Genomic DNA, 25,364 nt, shown 5'->3' on the forward strand with positions numbered 1-25,364 from the left:
CCTGTAATTGTAGCCCTGAATCCAAACCCTTTATAACCATCGTCCCTACATGGTAGGTTCTTGCTCACATTGCCCATGCAGGCGTGCACCATCACAGGAATGCCAGTCTTGGTCATCAAATGACAATTTGCTGCTATCTTTCAGGAAATATCTGAGAGTAGGTAGGTAAAGTGTAGTGGATGCAGTGTTTATGGACCATAGGAAGATGTTTAACAACACATCTCATGTAAGATTACAAAATAAAGTTGAGAGGTAAGGAACTAGTGGAAGCATAGCTAACTATACTACCAATCATTTAGAATTAGAAAATGGACGATAAGAATTTGAGAGAATGCGATGGTACATAAATTTAGTAAGTGGACCAATAATCCAGCAGCTCAGACTAATGGCCCGAGGATACTGCTTAAATCCCATGAAGACAGCAGGGAACTGACTCTTAACTGCCCTCTGAGCAATTTTGGATGGGCAATAAATGCTGACCCAGCCAGCAACACCCACATCCCCGAACAAATATAAACAAAAAGCTCCATGATTACTGAAAAATGTGTTGCTAGAAAAGCGCAGGTCAGGCAGCATCCAAGGAGCAGGAGAATAGATGTTTAGGGCATTCCTGAAGAGCTTATGTCCGAAACGTCGATTCTCCTGCTCCTTGGATGCTGCCTGACCTGCTGCACTTTCCAGCAACACATTTTCAGCTCTGATCTCCAGCATCTGCAGTCCTCACTTTCTCCTAGCTCCATGAATACCTCCACCCTCCATTTGAAGGAAGCCCATTACATCAATACAAAAGACAAAGCTGAGTGTTTGCAGAGATCTTCAACCAGAAATGCCAAGTAGACGATCGTTCTTGGCATCCTCCTGTGGTCTCCAGCACCATAGATATTTATCTTCAGCCATTTTGATTCACTCCAAATGGTATCACAAAATTGCTCAAGGTACTCAATATTGCTAAGGTTATGGACCCAGACAAAATCCTTGTCATAATGGTGAAGATTTGAACTATAGAATTAGCTGCCCCTCAAACCAAGCTGGTCCAGAATGGACAATTCTGGCAAACAGAAATGTGGAAAGTTGCATAGATATGTCCTGTGCGCAAAAAGCAGGACAAACAGAATGAGACCAATTATTATCCTATCAACCTATTCTTAAGCATCAGCAAAGTGATGGAAAGCATAATCAACAGTGGCAAACAGTACTTGTTCAGCGATTACCTGCTGACTAACAGAGTTTGGTTTTCACCAAGGCCATGCAACTCCTGATCTCATTACAGCCTCTATCCAAAGATGAATAAATGAGCTCAACTCCAGAGGTGAGGTGAGAATTACTGCAACAAAAACAGAAATTTCTGGAAAAACTCAACAGTCTGGCAGCATATGCAGAGAGAAAGCAAAGTTGGGTTTTGGGTCCAGTGGTCCTTCAAAATTGATTTAGCGAAGAAAAGATTGGTATGTGCGCTGAAGAAGGACAGGGGAAAAAAAAGAGAGTAAATGATAGGTGGAGCTGGAGACCAAAGAAAAGATAAACAGGCAAACAAAGAGATGGGTAAAGGTCAGCCTGGAAATGAATAGCTGCTAATGGAGACTGTTAGTAGCTGACAACGGGTTATTTGTGAGGGCAGCCCATGTGATGACAAGGCATGGCATTTGGGGGTTGGATTGGGGACATGGAGAAAGTGGTCAGGCCTTAAAATTCTCGTGACATGGAGGTACCAGTCTTGGACTGGGGGAAACAAAGTCAGAAGTCACATGACACCAGATCATTAGCTGAACTGACCTAACAAAGGAGCAGCACTCTGAAAGCTTGTCATTTTACATAAACCTGTTGGACTATAACCTGGTGTCGTGTGACTGCTGACTAAAACTGTTGAACCCAACATTGAGTTCCAAAGGCTGCACGGTTACCAAAGTAAAAATTGGGGTGTTATTCTTCCAGAGTATGTGGAGACCATGTTGTGCTCAAACACAGTAGACTAGATGGAGTAAAATGCCAGTAAATTGCTGCTTCACCTGGAAGATGTGTCTGGGCTTTGGGTAGTGAGGAGGGAGGAAATAAATGGTCAGGTGTTAAATCTCTGCAATTGCATGGGAAGGTGCTGTGGGATGTTAGGTGGCGTTGAGATTGGAGGAGGAGGAGGAGGAGTGGACCAAGGCATCCCAGAGGGAATGGTCCCATCCAGATGCCTTTTGAGTATTGTAACTATATTCGCCTTCACCACTTCCTCTGGCAGCTCGTTCCATACTTGCACCACTCCCTGTGCGGAAAACATTACTCTGAAGTCCTTATTAAATCTTTCCCCTCTTACTTTTAACCTATGCCCTCTAACTTTGGGCTTCCCACTCTAGGAAAATGACCTCGACTATTCAATCTATGCGTGCCTCTCATGACTTTATAAACCTCATTAAGGTCACCATTCAGCCTCTGACACTGCAGGAAGAAAATCCCAACCTAACCAGCCTCCTGCTATAACTCAAAACCTGCAGACCCGGCAACACCCTTGTCATTCTTTTCTGTACCCTCTTAACTTTAATAACATCTTTCCTATATTAGGGCAACTGGAAATTTGTGATGGCACCCTGCTACAGGTGGCAGAAATGGCAGCCAATGATCCTTTGATTGTGCATGCTGGTGGGATATAGGTGAGGATGAAGGGGTCCTATCACTGTTGTGGGAGGGAAGAGATGGGTTGAGGGCCAAAGTGCAGTCGATGGGAAATCCTTAGTTGAGGAAGAAGGTGGACATTTCGGAGGGCCCCTTGTCGACACTGGCATCATCAGAACAGTCACAATTAATAACCTTTTCCAATTCTGGATGACAGATGGAAGCAGCATCTATGATGTAATCGATGTACTGGAGGAAGTGTCATGGGCGGGTTGGGGCCAGACCATGACTGAAGCAAGGAATATTCTTCATACCCCACAAAGAGACAGGCAGAACTGACCCATATGGGTAGCCCATGGACACCCTTTTCACCTGAAGAAAGTGGGAGGACTTAAAGGAGAAATTGTTCAAAGTGAAGATGAGCTTAGCCAGGATGGGGAGGATGCATTAGATGGGTTTTTTTCTCTCCACAGATGCTACTAGACCTGCTAAGTTTTTTCAGCGATATCTATTTTTATTTCTGATTTCCAGCATCTGTGGTTTTTTGCTTTTTTTTTTAAAAAATGACTTTCGCCACAAGAGCAGGCCTTGAGGTTGGGAAGTCAGTGCTAACTCACTGCAAGAGTCTCCAAAGCCTGTCCACCATTTGCAAGGCACAAGTTAGGAATGTGGAGGAATATTCTGCACTTGCCTGCATGGATGCATCTCCAACAACATTCAAGAAACCCAACACCATCCCAGAGACTTGATTGACACCCCATGCACCCTCAAACTCCCTCCACCACCAATGCTGAATGGCAACAGTTTGTACCATCTGCAAGATGCACTGCAGTAACTCACCAAGACTCGATCGACAGCATCTTCCACACCCGCAAACTCTAAGACCTAGAAGGATAAGGGCAGCGGATGCATAAGAACACCACCATCTACAAATTCTTCTCCACACTGTCCAGACTTGGATCTGCACATCCCTGTCACTGGGATAAAATCCAGGATCATGCAACCTAACAGCATCGTGGGATGTCCCCACTGCCACAGACTGCAGCTGTTCAACTTAACAGCTCGTCACCACATTCTTGAAAGCAATTAGGAGATGGACAACAAATAACTGCCTTCCAGTGACACACCCTTCCCATAGTATCAATGATACCCTTTTTGTTTTACATTCAATCGCAGGATATGGGTAACTGGTAGAACTTAAATTCAATGAATTAATAAACATGGAAATCAAAGTTTGTCTCAGTGACTTTGAATTTAACATCATCTTTCATAAAAGGAGATATCTAGCCACTAATGTCTATTAGTGAAGGAAATCTGTCATTCCTGCACACACTCTAGACCCACAGAGTATGCATTTGACACTTAACTGTCCCCAGAAATGCAGGGATTCAAGGCAGTTGCTCACCACTACATTCCAAGTTCAATCAGGGATGGGAAGTACAAGCTGACCTTCCAGCAATGCCCACATCCCACTGTAGAATAACAGTGAAGTTGTTCGGAGAGGTTGAAGTTAGTTCTCAAAAGGTTTTAGTTCTAGCTACTGTGTACCAATAATTTGTATACAGATAAAGAAGTGTTGTTCATATCTGCAGATGAAGACTATCAATTAAATGGGCAAAATGGAGTACTGAAATTTTCAAATTTCCACAAAGTGAGAAAGATCATGTGCATATTAAATCAGTCTCAAACTGGAAATTACCTTTTCCATTAATTTTATTGCATTAAAAGACAATCTACCTTTTTTTTTTAAGAAAATGAATCATTGGATTAGGTCAATCCAAAGAAAGATTGTTGGATCTATCACTTGTGGATTTTTTGGTTTTTACATTGAGTGGGAAACATTTTTTTTTCAACAGCTTACTCTGATCAATATCTTAATTGGTTCATCGCGTACCTTTAAACTGTCATAAGCCAAATCTGCTGCTTGTTCATTCTCCGGGATGCTATTGTATTCATTTCCCTGCACACAAAGAGCATAGTGTTATTGTCATACACCAACAGGATGGAAAGTAAAGTGTGAAAAAAACATCTTAATACTTAGCATTTTTTTCTTAAATTTCTCCTGAAAATATTGACTTATTTTAGGATCTATTTCATAATAGACAGAAGCACTTTTCATTACATCCAGGTGGCATTTTTTTTAAAAACATACGACCTTAAGCCAGAGCATTGGCAAGTTATTTGATGACGAGGACACAACATAATTAACATGATCTTGGCAACATCAGTTATCCACCCACATTAATGAACAATGACTGACACTGAGTACTCCACATAGCTCAAGGAAATCAACGTTAGTGTTTTTACTGCTGTTCAACTGACATTACGTACTTAAGTAGACTAGGGATTAAATATAAGATTTTCTTCCACAATAGCATTGTAATTACCTGGACAGCCAAATAAATATCGTAACCACTTCATGGCAGAAATACCAAACGATTATTTAAAAATTAATAAGTGCATAATTTTTGAAAAATTGCATGTTCAAGAGGGATCACGCACAAACGGTTTTACGGAATTAATTTATTATTGCACCACCTTTTTAGTTTCTGCTGCTTCTTTTCGTTCAATCTCTGCACGCAGTGACTTTCTTTCCTGCTCCAGTTCCCGCACACGTTTCTGTAGTTTCAAGAATATAGTCATGTCCATGGCAGCATTCTCCAAGCCAGCTTCCTGTAAACAAAGAAACATCTAAAATGCCAGCAATTCAGACAACTTTTCATGAAATACCATGAGGCTCATGAGGACCAAGGGGCAACCTCTTCATGCAAAGCGTGGTGCATTTTTGGAACAAGCTGCCAGAGGAAGTGGAGGAGGCTGATACAATTACAACATTTAAAAAGCATCTGAATGGGGATATGAATAGGAAGGGTTTAGAGGGGTATGGGTCAAATGTAGGCACATGGTGGGAACAGATCAGTTTCAGCTATCTGGTCAGCGCAGGCGAGTTGGACCTAAGGGTCTGTTTCCATGCTGCATAGCTTGATGACTTGTTATTAATATCAATATATTAGAGGAATAGCACACATTACATTAAGGTAATTATGCAATAAGCAATTATACATTTGAGCCCATGGTGTCACATTCACACATACAATTGTTGTAAAGACCAGATCGCTTTACTTTCCTGTATTTTTAATTGTTGACTGACATGAAAAAATAACTGTTTTAAGAACCAAGGATTTATGAAGGATTGCTGCACTTTTTAAAATCAAGCAACCTGACACTCATTGTAAGCACTGTTTACACAGCTGCTCATTCAATCAGTAGCAGAAGCCCAATTTGCTGATGGCTTAGAGCCAAGGGGTGTACGAATGAAATGTTGGCTGACAAGTAAGTGATTGGTTTGTGGACTAGTGACCACTTACTAATGACAGTCTGCCTGCCAACAACTATGTGATGGACTTTGAGGTAGCTGCCCTGTTTGGAGCTGAGAGTGTTTTCTCTGGAGCAATTATATCTCTGTAAAATTCTGATCAGCACAACAATCATGTCAGCAAACCCAGAGGACAACAACCACCGAACTGCCATCCCATTCTGTCTGTCCATGTCTGTATGTGTTGTTGGGCAAGTTGGGGGGGTCATAATTATAAGGGGGCTACAGTTTTAACTAGTAGAGTTATATGTCCATGGTTCAGAATTGTTTATCAAAAGTCTGACTTTATTTATTTAAAATAATGAGTAATTCCTATTCAGTACAGAAACCTGGTTCAGGTTTTTTTGTCCACCACGTGTGCAGTTCTGGTCTCCATCCTATTGAAAGGATGCTGCGAAACTTGAAAGGGTTCAGGAAACCTTTACAAGGTCGTTGCCAGAGCTGGAGGGTTTGAGCTATAGGGAGAGACTGAATAAGTTAAGGCTGTTTTCCCTGGAGCATTGGACGGTGAGGGGTGACTTTATAGAGATTTATAAAATCATGAAGTGCATGGATAGGATAAATAGGCAAGACCTTTTCCCTGGGATGGGGGAGTCCAGTTCTAGGTTTAGGGTGAGAGGGGAATGATTTTAAAAAGGGACCTAAATGATAATTTTTTCATGCAAATGTTGGTGCATGTCTGGAACGATCTGCCAGAGGAAGCGGTGGAGGCTGGTACAATTACAACATTTAAAAAGGCATCCGGATGAAGATATGAATAGGAAGTATTTAGAAGGATATGGGCCAAATGCTGGCAAATGGGACTAGATCAGTTTAGGATAGCTGGTCAGCATGGACAAGTTGGACCAATGGGTCTGTTTCCGTGCTGAATATCTCTATGACTTTACGTCTGGAAGACTTGCAGATTATGGAACTCTGTCTAATTTTAAAAATTTCCTTAACTGTTGTGATGAACCTGGGAAAGGTAGGGTTTCATTCCCCAATGAGGCATAATACTGTTCATTGTTATTAGCCAGAGTCAGTTTGAGTGGTATCTTGTTTATCAATTTCTTTCATTAAACAGTCCTCTGAAGCAATAGGAAATACTTTCCATAAATTGAATTCTGAATCAATTGACATTCCAGAAACAATTGTTCCAATCACAATTCACAAATAATTTGATGCATGATCAGATCCAGACATATGCAATACAAACTCTGCTAGTGTTGAGAAGCAAAGGGAAGGCTGAAGACAGTCCACTATGGACTTCTGGTGTTTTTATATTATCATGCTCACTAGAATCTCAGTGGCTAGCTGGCATGCTATGATCTGGAGTGAACTGTTTGAAAGGGTGGTGGAAGCGGAGTAACTTCCATAAAGAAGTTGATTATGTATTTTAAAAGGAATGATTTGTCAAACTATGGGAAAAGAGCAGGGAATATCACTAGCTAGGCATGTTTTTCAAAGAACTGCTGCATGAATGGTGGACTAAACGGCCTCTTCTTTTTCTATATGATTCTACAATTAGAACATTGTTACATGCCTGATGATATTTAAATAGAATGTTAATGCTTTCTTATTGTTTCCTGCTAGATTACAACTATTTGGCTGTGAAGTTATGAAATCATAGAATTGTAAATCTATCATATGTTCTCTCACCTCCACCAGCTGCACTGCATCCTCTGTATCCCCAACCTCAGACGTAGAGACAGAAGGGTAGTTAGAATCTGATCCAAGACTACTTTGATTGGAGGGATTTCTCCTGTGGCCCGGAGTATGCTGCAATAATTTTGAAATTAAGTAGTGATTGGTAGAAAGTGCGTTTGAATTTCACAATCTTATAGTCCCACATGTCATACAATTCTGTCATTACAACCTGAATTGATCATGCCGTACGGATGTGCATTTGTACGGATGAACTCTTGAAATGACAACAGATAAAGTCACCTCTCAATTTGAAACTGAGCCATATAAACCAGAGGATTGTATATTAAACCTTAGCCTGCATACTTAGTTAATTTCAAATAGAACTGGTCTGAGTGTCTTTGGTCAAGGGAGGAAGATATTGATTATAACAATTTTCCCTCTCCCAGAGCTGAAAGAATATAAAATGAGGCCAGAAATAAAGCTGGCTGCGATATCTTCTACTAATAGCCTCCCCACACTTACTGTTTAGCATCACAGCAGAAAAATGATCATTGGAAAGAATGACTGGTGCCCAATATATTAATAATCGGTTCATTAGCAGGTTCAGGTGAGAAACTGAGCGGCGGGTAATTACAGGTCATTTTTTTCTTCCTATTCACATAGGCTCAACTCTTATTTTATCTCCAACCGGGAAGGTATGACTTGCTGAATTTGTGAGCCTTGGAAACACCTCTAACAGTGCTCTGTTGTTGAAACAACAACTGAAGTGGTGATGAACATTGTAAGCAGTGCTTCTGGAAGCATGAAATCTAGATATTTGCACTGGATTAGCAAGACTCACTTTGTATTCCACAGTGGTCCATATCTTGTATCCACTCCAAGTGTTAGATTACAGAACCATATTGGAATCCAGGAATATAGGGGCAGTAAAAGGTCATTTGGCTCTTTGACCTTGCTTCATCATTCAATAAGATCTTGGCAAGTGTGGTTGTAATTTCAGCTCCACTTCTTCCCCTCTATCCCGAGGAAGAAAATTCCACTCTAAACTGACCCTCAAAAGGAAATGAATCTCCATATTTTGGCCTTACAAGGCCACCTCTAATTCCTAAACCATATGTTCTGTCTTTCACACAAGTGGAGACATCTGCCTAGTATCCACCCTACCCTGGCCCTACAAGATTTTATATGCTTCAAGATTAAAGCTCACTTTTCTAAACTCCAATGGGTATAGACGCGTCCTGTTCTACTTCTAAGGTATTCCTGGAATGACAAAAAGCTCTAAAACACTTTTACAGGATTACAGTTGGTCACAATTTGCTCTCATAATGTCTCTACTCAGCATGAGGCAATTCAATGTCCTGGGCTCCCAGTGGGAAGTCATAAGCACACAATTATTTTGACTTACTGTTGTAGTTCTATCTCGGACTTGTACACCACATAAGCATGACATCCTGCCAGAAGCAAAGAACTACCTCTCTTTCTTCCAGAGACATGATGGGGTTATTTTTATTCATTCATAGGATGTGGACATTACTGGCTGGACCAACATTTATTGTCCATCCCTAACTGCCCAGACAGCAGTTAAGAGTCAACCACATTGCTGTGGGTTAAGAGTCAACCACATTGCTGTGGGCCAAGAGTCACATGTAGACCAAATCAGATAAGGATGAAGGTTCTTAGTGAACCAGATGGACTGACAGCTAAAATCATCAAGGATTCACAAGCTTTTGGATTTCCAGAAGCTACCATGTTGCAATTTTACTTTCCCTATGAGCAATTGACAAGAATACCTTATCAAAGCTAGTAGTCTCTCTCTTTCACCGTGTGCATGCTGGATCTGCATGACGTTACTAAATGTCCTGAGCCAGAAATGGAAGTTTTCTTGTTTTGCTGACAGTATTTCCATTGCTTTTCTAGATGGGAAATGATATGAATGACTTCTGAGAGCTTCTACTATTCACCAAAGACCTGATGACCACTTTTAAAGTGCAACAGAGATAGCAATTGCGCTCATTTCTGGGCATTTTCTGGTCTGAACTAAGTAATATCAGAAAGATATGTAAGCCATGCTCAGTGTGCTATATTGCACATTTACATAATATGTGTTATAGTTGTAAAAGAATCTTTAGCTTTTTAAATCACCTTAATTAAATTTATCTCCTCCTGCAGATTGTCATAGCGCTGCTCCAGACGGGAATACTCTTTCAGGAGGTTTTGATAACGAGAACGTTCTTCCTCCAACTCCTTCTTTGCCAGCTCACTTTCCTTTGCTGTCTTCTGAGAGAGTTTTTCTGTAGATACAGTGCAATCCTGTTACAGGCAATGGGTTGAGGCAGAAAGAAAATGTTGCTAATCAGATTCACATGCTCCTTGTATACTGGGTTTGCTGCGTTTATTGACACTCAACAGGAAAACTCCAATGGGCATTATTTGGACCGCTGGAACAACAGCAGGCCATTTGGAACAGATTTGAGAAGCTGCCATTCAGTGGGAGTTTCAGCATGTATGTGTTGTGGGTAGGTTATGCATTACCTAGACACTAAGTAAATGGGGAACAAAAATCCTACAGTTTGATAAAACAAGGAGCTTATCACTGCCTGAAGACTCAGGTAGATTTACTTAATGCACACCAAGGTGTGAATGCAAGCAGTAATCTGGCTACGTTCAACAGCAAATTATACAGAAATTCACGTGTTTCATAAGGTAGAGATACCCAAAACATTTGAATTGATAGTTTTAGCATATTCATGGAACCAGACCTATCTATTACATCATCATAATCATATCTCATCCTGAAGTCTTTAAACCACCAGTACTTCAAAGGAGCCAAGCAAAACCATAGGAACTTGCTGTCATTACCATAAGTTCTTACCTGCTACATCCTTTGACTCATTCTTGATGCTCTGGTTCAGCTTATCTTTCTCATCCTTCAGCAATGTGTTCTCCTTCTCCAAATCTAGTACACGCTAGCAAGAGATAAAGAATAGTACAGAACTTGGGTACGTTAAAAAAAATGTTCATCATAGAAGTTCATCTTGCATTCTTCAAGCCATTCCACAAGAATACCAAGGTAATAGGGAATAACATGCAATTCTGCATGAGAAGAGAATTTAAGGAGACCATTAGGATGTGTAAGAGCATTCTGACAAACAATTGTGATTCAGTGATTGAGCAACACTTGCTAAACAATCCCAAGTGTTCTGAGAATTACACAGACCAATTTAAACTTGACAGTCGGGCTTGCAGAGTGGCACACTTGTGTAAATTAATAATAAAAATACACTAATCTATTAATACCCACTACCTTCCACTGGTCAAAAGAATATGAACTCAAATTGTGCAAATTTTAACTTAACAAAATAGTATTCTCTGGTTCATTTCTCAGGGCAAAGGTTTGGCCAGTCCACCTGCCTGATTTAAACATAAAGCGTGGCTGTTAACTGTCAGTCATCATCCAGCTCTTGTAACCTCCATAGTAATGCCTCTACAAATCAGGTCTATTTGCCAATCAATGCATTCTCTTATAAAATGTTGCTCCTTGTTATAGTGGTATTCGTGTGGATGTCCTGATGAGTGCAAGACAAAAAGCTTGGATGAAAACATATCTTTTCTCAGCAATACATAGTTTTTGATTTAAAAGCCACTTGTTTCTCTTCTCTAAAGGAACATTAAATATTATATCTTCCAAAGTGGGTCACAGATCTCTCTTCTGGCCCATTGTTTTCGCAAATCATTTGAAAGTGCTGCGATATATATCCACAGTGAGTTGCCTTCCTCTTGTGATTCATATGTCATTCTTGGCAATCAGTATCAGTAAATTATTAAACTCTGAACAGCACTGCAATTCAACATGTACACTCCAGAAATGTTCAGAATGCCAAGCTATGCTTACAAAGAATTTGAAGCAGAGAATGGTCATTTGCATAACTAGTCTATCTTTGCTCCATCTTAGTCCCCTTCCCACTAACTGATTGTACTCTATGAACGTATCTGTCTACTCCAGTCTCACTTGGGCGCTTTCCCATTTTATTGTTCAGAGTTTTTCATTCTGAAATAAAAGCTGGAGAAAATTGCCACCTTTACTTCATCAAGTATTCAGCAGTAAAACAGTGCATTAGTTTCTGAAGACAGCTGTCGCCTTAGCTTCAGCAACTCCATGTGGCAACAAGCTCCATATTCCCAACTCAAGAATTCATTGCCCTGAATTCATTGTTAGGTTTTTTTTGCTGACTATAAATTTTTGTTTTTAACTTTACCACTAACAGAAATGCCTGTATAGATCATAATATTAGTGGGGGGGGGGGGGGGGGGGGGGGGGGGGGGGAGGGGGAGTTAATGTTACTGGTTGCACTGTTGACATTTTCTCTGAAAACTACTGAAACAGGCAGTTGAAGCAAGCTCACACAAAAGATGATTTTGGAATTAAAAAGGGGCGAGGGAAGATCATTAGTTGAAGTTGAGATTTATCAGAACAGATATTTACCAATAGTATTTTTGTGTTTTTAAAGATTGTCAACTTTAAGTAAAAGGTGAGTTTATTTTCTACAGAAAATGTCTTTTTTTCTAGTATATCAAAAAGGATTCAGAGTCCCAACTCCTAAATACACTTACTTTTAATGTAGATTTTTTCACTGGAACATACATTTAGAAAAAAGCTGCAAAAATTTGAGAAAATTGTTTCTCTTCGTTTTATTACGCACTCAGCAGTAAAACGTTGCAGTAGTCGCTGAAGCAACTGAAGTAATTGCCTTTGGCTTGATGATGAGCACTGGTGCAAACTGTTCGCAAACTATTGCAACATCAGCATCAACATAATTGACTGCAGACTGAGGAGTCACAGAGTTCATTCTTCTGAGTGTGCAAAATTAATGCATGAAATTGTATGTGAAGTTATGGAACATGGCAGAACTAACTGAATGGCATTAACCAGGTTTGGTCTCAGTTTCTTTTCTGCATCAAGAAGACTGCCCCCTATAAGTGAGATGAAGTACATAATTTCAGGTCAGTAACTCAGTAGCCTCAAGATATGGCTGGAAATAACTTGGAATAAATTACATTTATTACCTTGTTTAAATTACATAGAAAATAGGAGCAGGGTATGCCATTCAGCCCTTTGAGTCTGCTCCACTACTCAATATGACCAAGGCTGATCAGCTAACAATAGGCTGGTCCTGCTTTTTCTTCATATCCTTTGATCTCTTTAGTCCGAAGTACTATAACCAATTGCTTCTTGAAATTACGCCATGTTTTGGCTAGACCACTCCCTGATAGTGAATTCCACCAGCTCACCATTCTCTTGAAGATATTTCTCCTCATCTCAGTCATTTCTACTTAGACGGTGGCCCCTGGGTCACTCCCCACTATTGAGAACACACTCCCTATATCTATCATGTCTACCCTTGGTTGAATTTCTTGTCAGAATAGATTTCTATGAGATTCTCAATCTTCTGAACTGCAGTGAATATAATCACTCCTCATATCTCAACCCAACCATACCAGAAAATGCACTCCCTTTATGGCAAGAATATCCCTTCTCAGTTAAGGAGACCAGGACAGTACATATTATTTTAGGAGTGGTTTCACCAATCTATTGTACATTTGCTGCAACACATCCCTGCTCCTATACTCAAAACATTTCGCTTTGAAGCTCAAAGTGCAATTTGCTTTCTTTCCCACCTGCTGCACCAATGCTTACCTTCAGCGACTGATGTACAAGGATATCCATATCTCAGTGCACATTCCTCTCACTCAATTTATAAATCAGATAATAATCTACCTCCCCATTTTTGCTATCTAAGTGGATAACTCCACATTTATCTGCCATGCATTTGCTCACCCACATAGCTTGCCCGAACTACACTGAAGTATCTCTGCATCCTCCTGACAGCATACCTTCCCATCCAACTTTGTGTCATCTGCAAATTTGGAGATATTACATTTAGTTCCCTCATCTAAATCATTAATACAAATTGCAAATAACTGGGGGTCCTTGCATTGATCCTTGTAGTATCCCACTGATCATTTGGAAAAAAGACACGTTTACTGTTACTCTGTTTTTGTCTGCCAACCAGTTCTCAATTCATCTCAATATACCACACCCGGTCCTATGTACTTTAATTTTACATGCTACTGCTTTATGTGGGACTTTGTTGAAAACCTTCTGAAAATCCAAATAAACCACATTCTCTGGTTCCCCTTCATCAACTGAGTTATATCCTTGAAAAATTCCTGTAGATCTGTTAAGCATAATTTCCCTTTTCCTAAATCCATGCTGACTATCCAATCCTGCTACTATTTTCCAAGCGCTCTGCTATTAAATCTTTTATAATAGACTTGAGCATTTTCCCTATCACCAACTGTAAGCTTTAACATTAGCGACACGCAAAGAATAACTTAACCAGACCCATTTCCCTCTGATTAATGCACCCAACACAATGAGCAATTTAGCATTGCCAATTCACATAACTTGCACATCTTTAGATGAGAAATCTAAAGATTTTAGATTGAGGGGGGAAACTGGATCCCCAGAGGAAACCCATGCAGACACAGGGAGAACGTGCAAACTCGACACAGACAGTCACCCGAGGCTGGCATCGAACCTGTGTCTCTGGTGCTGTGAGGCAGGAGTGTTAACCACTGAGCCACCATGCTGCCCCAAGTACTCTGGAATACAGATTGTCAGGCCCTGTGGACTTCAGTCTCCAATCCAACAATTTCCCAAACTTCATTTCTCCATGAATACAGATTTTCTTTTGTTCCTTGTAATTATTAAACCCTCTTTTCCCCTGCATTTTTGCTATGTTATTTGCATTCTCCTTTGCATTTACAGGTCAGCCTTTCTTTTTGCTCATTATAAATTCCCCTGTTCCTGGCTACATTTGTCTTCACCAATCTTTTTGTACTATAAAAACATTTACAGTTAGTTTTTATGTTCCCCACATCTTACTCTTATGCTCTAATTTCACTTTCTTAATCAATCCCTTTGTCTTCCTTTGGTGAATTCTAAACTGCTACCACTCCTCAGTTTTGTTGTTTTATCCAGACAATTTTCATGTCTCTTCCCTGATTTAATACTCTCTCTAGTTTCCCTGGTCAGCCATGGTTTGGTCATCTTTTCTGTTTAATTTTGCATCAGGCATGAAAGAACAATTGCTGCAGTTGACTTATGTGATCTTTGAATGCTTGTCATTGTCTTCCTTCTGCATCGCTGAGTAACATCCTATAATGTATCATATACAGCTCAAACCTTTTACTATTGTAGCTTTCATTACTTAGATTCAAGATCCTGGTCTCAGAATCAACGATGTCACTCTCCATCTTGACCATGATGGTAGAATTTTTAATCATTTCTCCCCAAGAAGCCTCACACAAATAGATTGCCAATTATTCCTATCTCATTACACAATACCCAGATTCTTTATTGCATGCATCTCTAAATTTACAATCAATGCCATTTCCAACACCACCCCTATAGTTTGGGTGGGTCTATATAGAACTCACACTAATGTTTTTTGCCCCTTGTGGGTTTTTAAACCCTACCCATCCAGATTCAACAACACTTGAGTTAACATACTTCTCACTATTATGTTAACCTCCTCTTTAACCAGTAACACAATTCCACTGTCTTTTCTTTTTTTGCTTGTCCTTGCTAAATACTGAATACATCTGGATGTTCAGTTTCCATCCTGGTTATTCTGCAGCCATGTCTCTGCAATTCTCACTATGACATATCTGTTCTCATCTAGTTACGGGATTAATTTATTCAGTCTATTGCAAATGCTCCATGCGTTGAGGGACAAAGCCTTAATGTTCATCTTTTGAACATTACTTGTCCTGCAGCCATTATTTTTCACTCCGGCTCTATTTGAGCCTGGCCCTTGATTTCTTTACCGATCAGTTTTCTTATTCTCCTTTCTGTCTCTTGCTCATCCTTGATTCCCCTTTCTCCAATCCTTTCCTACATTTATCTAATACTTTCCATAAAATGCTGTTTTATGGTATCAAGTCCCCTACAAATGTGAAAGGTCCCAACTGATATTGTAATGGTTATGAGCAAAGTTTGTAAAACTGAATCTAATGAAATTTGCACAAAAAAAATGTAAGTAGTGTGAAATGCAAATGTAGACTGATTGCCATTAAAACTCAGTTGGTTTACCATGTTCTGCCAAAGGAATCCTCTAGCTCTACCCATTCTTATGCGCTTCGTCTACGTGTGACTCTACAGTCCGTTTTGCTATAATGTGGGTTTCTTCAATGTGAATTGGCTATAACACGATTGAATAATTTAGACCATCATTTGTAAAATGTGAACTTGTATTGGTTATAACGTGATTCTGGCCCCATTATTTTAAATGGTGCTGTTATTATGCAATTTTCTTATAGCATAGGGTTGCACAGGATCAGAACTCCCGTGTTAATTCAGAACCGACTGCAATTTATTCTATGTGATTGAATCATAATACCTTTTGAAGTAGCGCTGTAAACCAGTCAGCTGTTCAATTGCTACTCAACAGGAACGATCATTACCATTTTCCGAGTGCAACTGATAAATGTGACCATCTGCTCAATTTTACATTTCTCCCTGCCACAAATTCCCAACACTCAAACCACCAACAAGGAGGGCAAAAAAAACTAGTCATCTGACTCAGTTGACATATTTTATAGATACGTTAAACTCAAACACATACTTCAATTGCCTGGAACTTCTCTTCAGTTCATAGAAATATCGTATTTAACTCTATGATTGATTTCTTTCCCTGAGATAATATGTATGCAAAGCAAACACATGCCCTTTTGGTCCTGGTTACACACACATCATTAATTGAGATGCTCTGAATTAATGACTGAAGAAAGGAGCACCACACTGTGTACGGCTTATACTGAAAACTTGTGGGAAAGTTTACTGCCCCGGACACCTCTCACCTCTGACATCGTTATTCTTCACTCATGTGCAGAGGCTAGAGAAGGGAAATGTTTCTCCTTTTGGCAACATACCAGCATCAACCACTTCCAGGTCGAGAACTGTGCTAATTAGATAGAGCTTTCAGTTTATCCTCTACACATCCCTCACCATCTGTCAATTTTAACTTTGGTCTTAATTTTAAAAATGCATCCTCATGCAGAAACCAGCAAAAAAAACATTACAAATGCTGACACAGTTCTATGCTTATCACTTTTATGATAATGAAAGAAATGAAGTGCACAGAACTGCAGCCTGTTGTACTGGTCAATTTAGAAGTTACTGAAGTGAAATTAAATGCTGAAGTCTTAAGGGAAAATTACTTTGTATGTCATTTGACACATTTTACAGCCTACAATAATTTTAGCTTCCAAGTGAGAAATATTTTTTTCTGGTAGAGTAAGAGATATTTTAAATAAGAACATAAAATGGGATTCCAATACAACATTATAACAGCTAGGATTTTTATTAGGAATTTCAACTTTGTTGACCCTAAAATATGGAAAGACTGTTAAATGACAAACACGGAGGTGATGATTTTTATACATGAGATATTTTATGCAATGAAAGGATATTGGTTTATATCTCAATGTTAGCGTAGTTAACAGCATCCCTTTTCGGAGGGAAATTAGAGTCACACAGTGGAGGCTCATTACAAAAACACACTGATGTAGTCATGGCAAAAGGCTGGACTTTTTTTTTTCCCTCTCCAAATAAACTGGAGAAGAGAAGGAAAGTTTCAAGGTACAATGAAAAGATTAGAGAAAGTAAATTAGCAAAGACCAATTCTAGCAGTTGTAGAATTAATAGAAAGGGAGCATAAATTGAAAAATATATCATTACTGAAATAAACTGAAAGATTATAAAAGCTCTAGTAAGTTCTGAAGAGATTACCAAAACAGAATATGTCAAGTGGTTATGGAGGCAGAAATTAGAAATACATGTTTGAAGGAATTTTCTGAACACTTTTAATGAAAAATTATAAATAGCAATATAGAAAGAAAGCAGCAAAGTGAAACGTAGACACCTCTGGAGGAGAAATGTGGCTAGCTGCATAACCTCTTCCCTGTGTTGTAATTCTGATTATTAATTTAATAAATTGTCCTAATGGGTGCACATGCAAAAATCTATGCAAACATTTTTCAAAATGACTAACCTAGAACTGACTTATAAATTAATTTTCAGTTATCAACTGGTTTAAAATACTTCCAGTTTTGGTTACCTGCTGAAGTTCTGCTTTTTCCCTGGTGTAAGTGTCTTCCAGGATTTTGCGTTCAGTCTGGGATTTCCCAAGCTCCTTGCGGAGTTTCTCAATTTCCTCCTGTAAGCTAGTTTCTCGGTTCTTGTCACCCTGTTGTTCACGGCATCGGTCCAACTCCTTGTTAAGTTTATCGATTTCAGTAGCTTGTGCTGTATTCACTGCCATCAACTGCTCAGTCATTGCCTTGTGTTCCTTGTTCTATGGAAAGAATCATCAGGTGGGATCAATCAATAGATAACGCAATTTTCATAGCGCTGTATTTCACAAACAAAAGACATTCTGCTTGTTTGCTCTAGATTATTTAATATAGAAGTGGTTCCCAAGTAGGTTTGAAAACATTTCAAAATATTATTACAACACTCTTGAGTTTTCTATCACTACTTAATCTAGAACAAGGTTTTCGTTTAGGTTCAGACTCAAGGCTACGGTAGTAAATGGCATACTGCTATAGGCCATTTCAGGCACTCTCTAATATGGTGCTATTGGGTCTCTTCAGCTCTTTCTACGACACTGGTTCACTCACCAGAGTGTTTTATTATCACGGCTCATCAAGGATGAACGACGAATACTGGATTCGCCAGCAAGGTTCATAAACAGAGAACTGAAACACTCACAAGGAAAGCTTAAAGTAGACAACAAATGGCAACCAAGTATAGCCACCATCAGGAGAGAGTAATAAATGTTCTACTCTAAATCCTTTCATTTGAGTGGGGCATTGGAAGATGAGAAAAATACTAAGAACTACATTGTGGCCACTTGTTGATTAACGTAACTTGTGCACAGGTGAAGTCTGAAGTTATCACATACATTGGACACTAACTCTTCAGACCACAGTCATTATGTGAAGGTGTACAGAGATTGGTGCCTTAAAGAATAGCTATGAAAGGGAGAAAGAAGTGTGAAAATTTTACTTTCATTATTAAAATGAATGATTTGGAATTTTCACTGACTGCAGAAGACAATCCAATTTCACGTGTAGAATTTGACAAAGGTTTTTTAAATCAATAATGCTAATTATTATTCACTTGCATATATAACAGCATTCATTTGTCCTAAAATGTGCTGTCTTGCAAAAGTTAAGTTTAAAACAAACTTGAAATTGGATGGAAGTCTTTCTTACCTGAACGTCGACCTTTCTTTGAAGCTGGACCACTTTATTTTCCATCCCACTGGTGAGTTTCTTGTAGTGTTCTACTGACCTGGCTTCAATCTTCAGTGTCTTTAACTCACGGCGTGCCTTCATGCGCCTATAGCAGCACTGGAGGTAGATGACCGCATTGCGTATCCTGGAGAACCTCTTCCGGGCTATCCAGCCCCTTACATATTTCTGAATAATACTGGCTTTGTGTTGCCGTAGCAACTGTGGAGATCAGAAAATAACAGTAAAGTCAGAAAACATGGAACAACTTGGTAACCACACAGTAGAGTGCAGCAAGGTACAGTTCCAATGCCATAAGAGAGCTTTAGATTCATGCCTACACTTCTCAAAGCTGCAAGGTCCTGTTCTATAATTCCCAATAAAAACACAGGGTACAAAAGATGTGACAATATCTTATTAGCTCTTAATCAGGGTTCAAATCCTACCTACATTTAGGATGTTAGCTTTTTCTTATTGATTGCATATCCCTGCTGAAGGCTTCTTACTTTTCAAAATGCACCACAGCTCTTCACATTCAATGAACTGCTTTTCAAATATAACAGGAAAAACACGTTCACGTGAAATTAGTTGGATATTCCCAATAGAATTCATAATGAATGAGTATATTTTATTTATTGCTAACAAGCTAGTACTTAAGAGACTCTGCTGCAGAAAAACAAAAGAATTTTTTTAAATTTAGAGAATCAAGCGAAACATGCAAAATCAATTTTAAAAGATTGCTAGGGAAACAATGTCATCATTCAGCAGCATGCCAACCTGATGATGGAGCAATACTCCAAAAGCTTGTACTTCCAAACAAACTCGTTGGATTATAACCTGGTGTTATTGATTTTTAACTTTGTCCACCCCAGTCCAACACCAGCACCTCCACATCATAGCTACCAATAATTCAACATGGCAGTAAAAATTTAGCTTCACTGGTCAAAATCACAGAATGATATGGCAGTAATGATTTGAGAGATGCAATTCAAGGTCACCCAAGTTTTGATTCCTTGTTCTTGTGCTATATCTAATTTAGCCACTCTTAGTTCTATTCAATGAGAGACAGCATATCCACCTAATTGTTGTCCAGTGGCCTTGATAAACACTGAACATTGATTGTTGGAAACAAAAACACTGTTTGGAATCACACTTTTGTTAGTGGATTCGGCTCATCACTTTCCAGGGGGCTGACTCATAGCAACTTCACCACTTTCAACGAAAAGGCGTCAAGACCACAAGCGGAGAGAAGAGCAATGAGGAAAATGTTTTGGCTTCTAAGAAAAAAAGCCAGCTTAAGCAGGGGGCCAACTTTATTCAGCACATTTAAAATTATCATAAGTAAAAATAGAAAATAAAATGGAGTCAATCCTGCATAATTGTAAAAAAAAAGAACTCCTTAGAGATGGCATCACACAAGCTTAATGTATAGCATTCACTTACAGCAAAAGCAAAGGAGTACCATCAGAGATAATGCAGTTCCAACATAAGGTTCAGAACCGTCAGTCCAAATGACAGTAAAAACAATCTCGGTGATTTTCCTCACTATCCCATTCTCATGGGATCAATTATGGACTGAGTTTGTGATACCAGAGATCACATGTATTGCTGCAACTTGCTTCCAATTAAAATTTAACCACCCCACTAACATTTTGCACTGCAATAGGATGCATCATTTTGGCATATTCACTAACAATGATTCACCTCCTCTGACTATATGTGCCAAGAAATAATATTCAATACATGCTAGCTGTTACTCAAAAAACCATGAATACAAATCTTCCAAGTGACTTAAAAAATGTTTTAATCAAAAATGGAATTTCAAAAAAAATAGGCCTGAGGCAGTAAAGCCAAATTGAGTTTTCCATAAAAAATAGACAGAACAGTTAAATATAAATGTTACAAGAACACATTTTCTATTATTTATTAAAGAATGTAGAATCTATATGTCTGATGGTCTTGATTTTTTTTGACAAAAATCAGAGAAAGTTGAAATCCACATTGCATATAATTTGTAAATATTAGCCAGTTTTGAGAAGATTTGTAGCTTAGATTGAGGTTCTGGATGTAAGTTTGCTCACTGAACTGGAAGGTTAATTTTTCAGCTTCAAAATGAACCTTCCAGCTCAGCAAGCCAACTTACATCCAGAATTTGTTAATATCTCACACTGCTGATACAAACTAACCCTGAACTTTGACAAGGATGCATCCACAAATAGGGTAATAGCCCTAAACACAGCCCTTTTTAACTTCCATATCAACAAAACTCAACTAGGATACTTAAAGTCATAATTATACATTTGAAATGGGTGACATTGTGTCAAAAACAAAATGGTTTATATTTTACTCTTGGGGAATCTGTGACCGAGGAGTGACACTTGGCAAGTGCAGCAAGAAAAAGGTCCACTCTTGGCTGATCTGTTTATTCCACATTATTCCCAGAAAATGGAACTAGTGAGGCGTGCGCACACAGGACTGGAGATCATTGTGGTGGTTCAGCATCTACTACCCTCCGCACTACTTATCCTGATTCAAAGCTTCGAGTAGCACCAGCAGCACTAACATGTTCTTTGCACCAATTTCCAAAGTAGTAATATTTTAGCCAGTCATTTGATAATAACCAAATGTTTTCCCACCAAAACTGAGACATATTTACTTCACTGTAATAAAACCTACTAGAAGGCTAAATTTGAATGTTTGCAAAATTCAATAGAAGTTCGAACAAGGAGTGTTCTTCCCTGCTCCACAGTATTACTGGTAGTTGCTACAGGCTACAATCAACACTCTTCCACTCCCCATTGTGTGTTAATTCTGGTCAAGAATTTCAGCTTTTGCAATGCTAAGTTGCCTGCAGAGGATGTGATACCTTCCTTAATAAATAAGGCTCAAGGTCCCAAGCTTGGACTTGTCTTATGCCTCCGAGGTGGGACCAGGGATCCTGGTGAACATTGATTCTGGGCCCAATGATAACCTCAGACAAAATCTGCCTCAGTGTGTGAAGTAAGGGGTTTAAATAAAATGACAAGCTCAGGGGTCACCCTTTCTCTCATTTTCAAGAATGATGATTAGAAGCTAATTTTACATGCAAACTTAAACCCAGAAACGTGAAACACTTACCTCATGGTACACCCGCCTGACAAACCTTCCACGAGTGTAAGCCTGAATTGTGACAGCCGCATTGCAAATATGTAGGTACTTTCGTCGCACAACATGCATCCTATACTGCTTCTGAAAAATGATCGCAGCTCTGGTTTTTCGCAGCAAATCCACCCACCTTAGAATAACCAAAATAAACCGAGAGTATTAACAAGAATGCATGAAGGCAGGTTGGCTGATAAAAATGGATGCAAGTGATCCAATACACCTTAAAATGCAACTTTAAAATAAAAAACTGTCAAAATCTGAAATCAAGAGCCCACTGAAATCACGGTCGGCTCAAATGTTTCGGGAAGAAAAAAAGCAAGGAGATATTTTTGCTAGGATATAGTGGATACTGGAAAAAGAAAGGGATGTGGAGGAAAGAGACCATTGGGCCAGATGGTTGGTCCTTGGTGGTGTAGGAGGGGAGCTGGTACAGGAGGCTGGCATCTGCTATTGTCAGGCTTCATGTGATAGAGTAGGCAGTAATATTTACTATTTAGGAAGACAAAGTGAGAAACATTCTAGAAGGTTCTAAGAGGCCTGGAATTCTTCTTCTAACATAGGGCATATCTTCAGGACAGCAGTCAGAGAATTTTTTTTTAAAAAAGGTAAAATCTGCTTGTACACGTATGACACATGCCCAGGGTAGCTGGGACTTGAACCTGGATCTTCTGGCCCTAAAGTAGGGACATTATCACTCACCATAACATCCCCTTTCAAAGTGATTAGGATGCAAGTTGTTTAGTAAAACTGTGATATTACAACAAATCAGACAACATACAAACCATTACTGCCTCGACCCAAGGACAGCAAATAACCATGTGAAGTAGTGACAGGGGGCCACTGAGCAGCGTAGCAATAGATAAAGAAGAGGTGCTTAAAAGGCAAAACAAAATATCCAAAGAACTGCAAATGCTGGAAATCAGAAAGAAAAGCAGATATTTCTGGAAAAGCTCAGCACGTCTGGCACCATCTGTGGAGAGAAAGCAGAGTTAATGTTTTGGGTCCAGTGAACCTTCTTCAGAACGGCTGAAAAGGCTGGCAGCACTCCAGGTACAGAAGTAGCCAGGCCTGGATCGGAGGCAACCTAGGCTGACATTTGTCAATCTACACCTTGTTGTGCAGCCTCTTCTGGTGAGGAGGAGAATATTGCAGGAAAATATGCTTCCATTTATTGAGCTTTTGGAAAGTAAATCTTATGCTTAAGGATAGCAATACCAAGTCAGTCTAAAGCCCACCAAATGAAACAGCCGGCCATTGAGTTTGGCTCAGGGGGAGATGTTTGTCTTTGCCTGGGGAAGGTGTTGTTTTCGACAGCTGCCACCCAATAGCCAACAGCTCTACAGTCCCAGGAACGGCAAATTCAAGCAGTTGCCATTGCTAGGACTCCAGGAGCAGCAGGACCTCAGGGTTCATATGCACAATTCCCTGAATGTGCCCATGCAAGTTGAAACAGTTGTGCAGAAAGCTTATAGAATCATTGTGTTTATTAAGAGATAGAGTTTAAAACCAAGTAACACTACATCTCTATAAATCATTGTTCAGACAACATTTGGAGTATTGTGCTCAGTTTTGGGCTCTTCATTAAAGGAAGCTGTTAAAAGCAATGCTGGCCTATCCAGAGATGTCACATCCTGTGAGTGAATTTTAAAAAACACTTGAGTGTGCACAAAATATATTTACCAGAATGCTACCAAGAAAGAGGGATTTTAGATATAAGGAAAGATTCGAGAAATCTGGTTTATTCTCCTTGGAGTAGAGAAGTTTAAGAGGCGTGTTCAAAATTATGAATAATTTTGACAGGATAAAGAGGATATTCTATTTCCAGTAATTGGTATGTAAGTAACTAGGGGTCACAATTTGAAGATCATCAGCAAGACAGCTAGGAGTGAAATGAGGAGAAAATTCTTTACTCAGCTGTTCGGATTTAGAATGCGCTGCCTGGGAGATTACTGGAGGCAAATTCCATAGGAACGTTCAGGAGAACGCTGGACATACATGTGAAAGTGATGAAGTTAGAGGGCTATGGAGAGAAGGCTAGAGAACAGTTCAAACTGGGTAGCCTTTTTGGAAGCTAGTAGTGTCACGATGGGTTGAATGGCCTCCTTCTGTACTGTAAAATTCCATGATTATATGATTCTAACCAGACCCCAGAAATGCACCAATTTTGTTTCGGAGACATCCTCCTTCAGCCAATATAAGCAAAAGAATTTTGGACGTAACTCCTACTTAAGCTACAAAATCTTAAGCTGACAAATTGCTTTTAAGTCATAGCTGTTCAATGAGGAACCTTTCTCTGATTGGGGGGGGGGTTGTTGGTGAGATTTTCAGAACATAAGAAATCAGAATCAGAGGAACCAAAAGCCCATCGAACCTGCTCTGTCATTCATAAAGACTGTGGCTGAATTAAATCCTGATCTCTTCCCCTAATTTGAAGCAATCTGTCAATCTTTGTCTTGAACAGATTTTGAATATTCACAGCCCTCTAAGATAGATAATTTCAAAGATTCATAACCTTGCAAGTGAAGACATTTCTTCTCAGCTCAGCCCCGAATGACCCATAGTACTTAATTCTCTGGCAAAGCCCGTTCAAGTCCTCTCAATTTTATATCTTTCAATAAGACCTAATCCTTCTAAAGCTGAGCCCTGTTCTACCCAACACATCCTATCTGACAGCCCTTGCACGTCATTAATCAAGCCTGCATGCCCACCTTAGGCAAGCATGACTATTCTTGTTGATGTTAATTGAAATTTCTTGTGTTGATCCAGGAAATACATAATGCATGAAACACTCAAATAATTGGGAAGTTCTTTCCTCAGACCAATGTTGTTTCTGTATGTTGTGTAAGCAGATTGCAGAGATGTTAAATCTCACCCACTTCATAGTAAGCTCAATAGTAGAATGGCAAAGGAGGTGTATCCCTTCAGTCCCTCATAATGCATGAAAGTCCTGGCAATAAAACCTACCTGCGAGCTTGGTAGCCCCGAATATGTTTCTGAATAGTGATGGCAGCCTTCCTCATCCGCCTGTACTTAGTCCTCTGTAACCAACCACGAACAGTCTTTTGTATCATCATACATGCAGCTCGGAACTTATCTGCTCGCAGTTTTTCCAGATATGCCACCTGACCAGCACGGAAGAAGATTTTGGATCGGCCAAACTGGAATTTATCAGGATCCTGAAGAAAATAAAAATCACAAGAAAATTGTTTACTGAGTGACTGAATTGTACAATTTGCAGAATCAGACAGCTGTTCATCCATTG

At 39.4% G+C, this 25,364-nt stretch overlaps 1 protein-coding gene across 2 annotated transcripts in view; it reads right to left on the minus strand.

The window, feature by feature from the left end:
* The window catches only part of myo5b (myosin VB), a 258,490-nt gene that overhangs the window by 45,792 nt on the left and 187,334 nt on the right, over positions 1 to 25,364 (minus strand). The window contains exons 19-28 of one of the 2 annotated variants that reach the window (XM_060850044.1): positions 25,067 to 25,278; positions 22,076 to 22,232; positions 18,941 to 19,180; positions 17,782 to 18,018; positions 10,473 to 10,566; positions 9,743 to 9,891; positions 7,613 to 7,732; positions 5,137 to 5,271; positions 4,493 to 4,558; positions 3,439 to 3,483 (exon numbers count right to left, since the gene is read on the minus strand). In XM_060850044.1, the coding sequence (XP_060706027.1) occupies positions 3,439 to 3,483; positions 4,493 to 4,558; positions 5,137 to 5,271; positions 7,613 to 7,732; positions 9,743 to 9,891; positions 10,473 to 10,566; positions 17,782 to 18,018; positions 18,941 to 19,180; positions 22,076 to 22,232; positions 25,067 to 25,278 (1,455 nt within the window). The remainder of the gene's footprint in view (positions 1 to 3,438; positions 3,484 to 4,492; positions 4,559 to 5,136; positions 5,272 to 7,612; positions 7,733 to 9,742; positions 9,892 to 10,472; positions 10,567 to 17,781; positions 18,019 to 18,940; positions 19,181 to 22,075; positions 22,233 to 25,066; positions 25,279 to 25,364) is intronic. The other variant, XM_060850127.1, reaches the window with a different exon arrangement.

Source organism: Hemiscyllium ocellatum, chromosome 1, assembly GCF_020745735.1.
Source record: "Hemiscyllium ocellatum isolate sHemOce1 chromosome 1, sHemOce1.pat.X.cur, whole genome shotgun sequence".
Classification (NCBI taxonomy): domain Eukaryota; kingdom Metazoa; phylum Chordata; class Chondrichthyes; order Orectolobiformes; family Hemiscylliidae; genus Hemiscyllium; species Hemiscyllium ocellatum.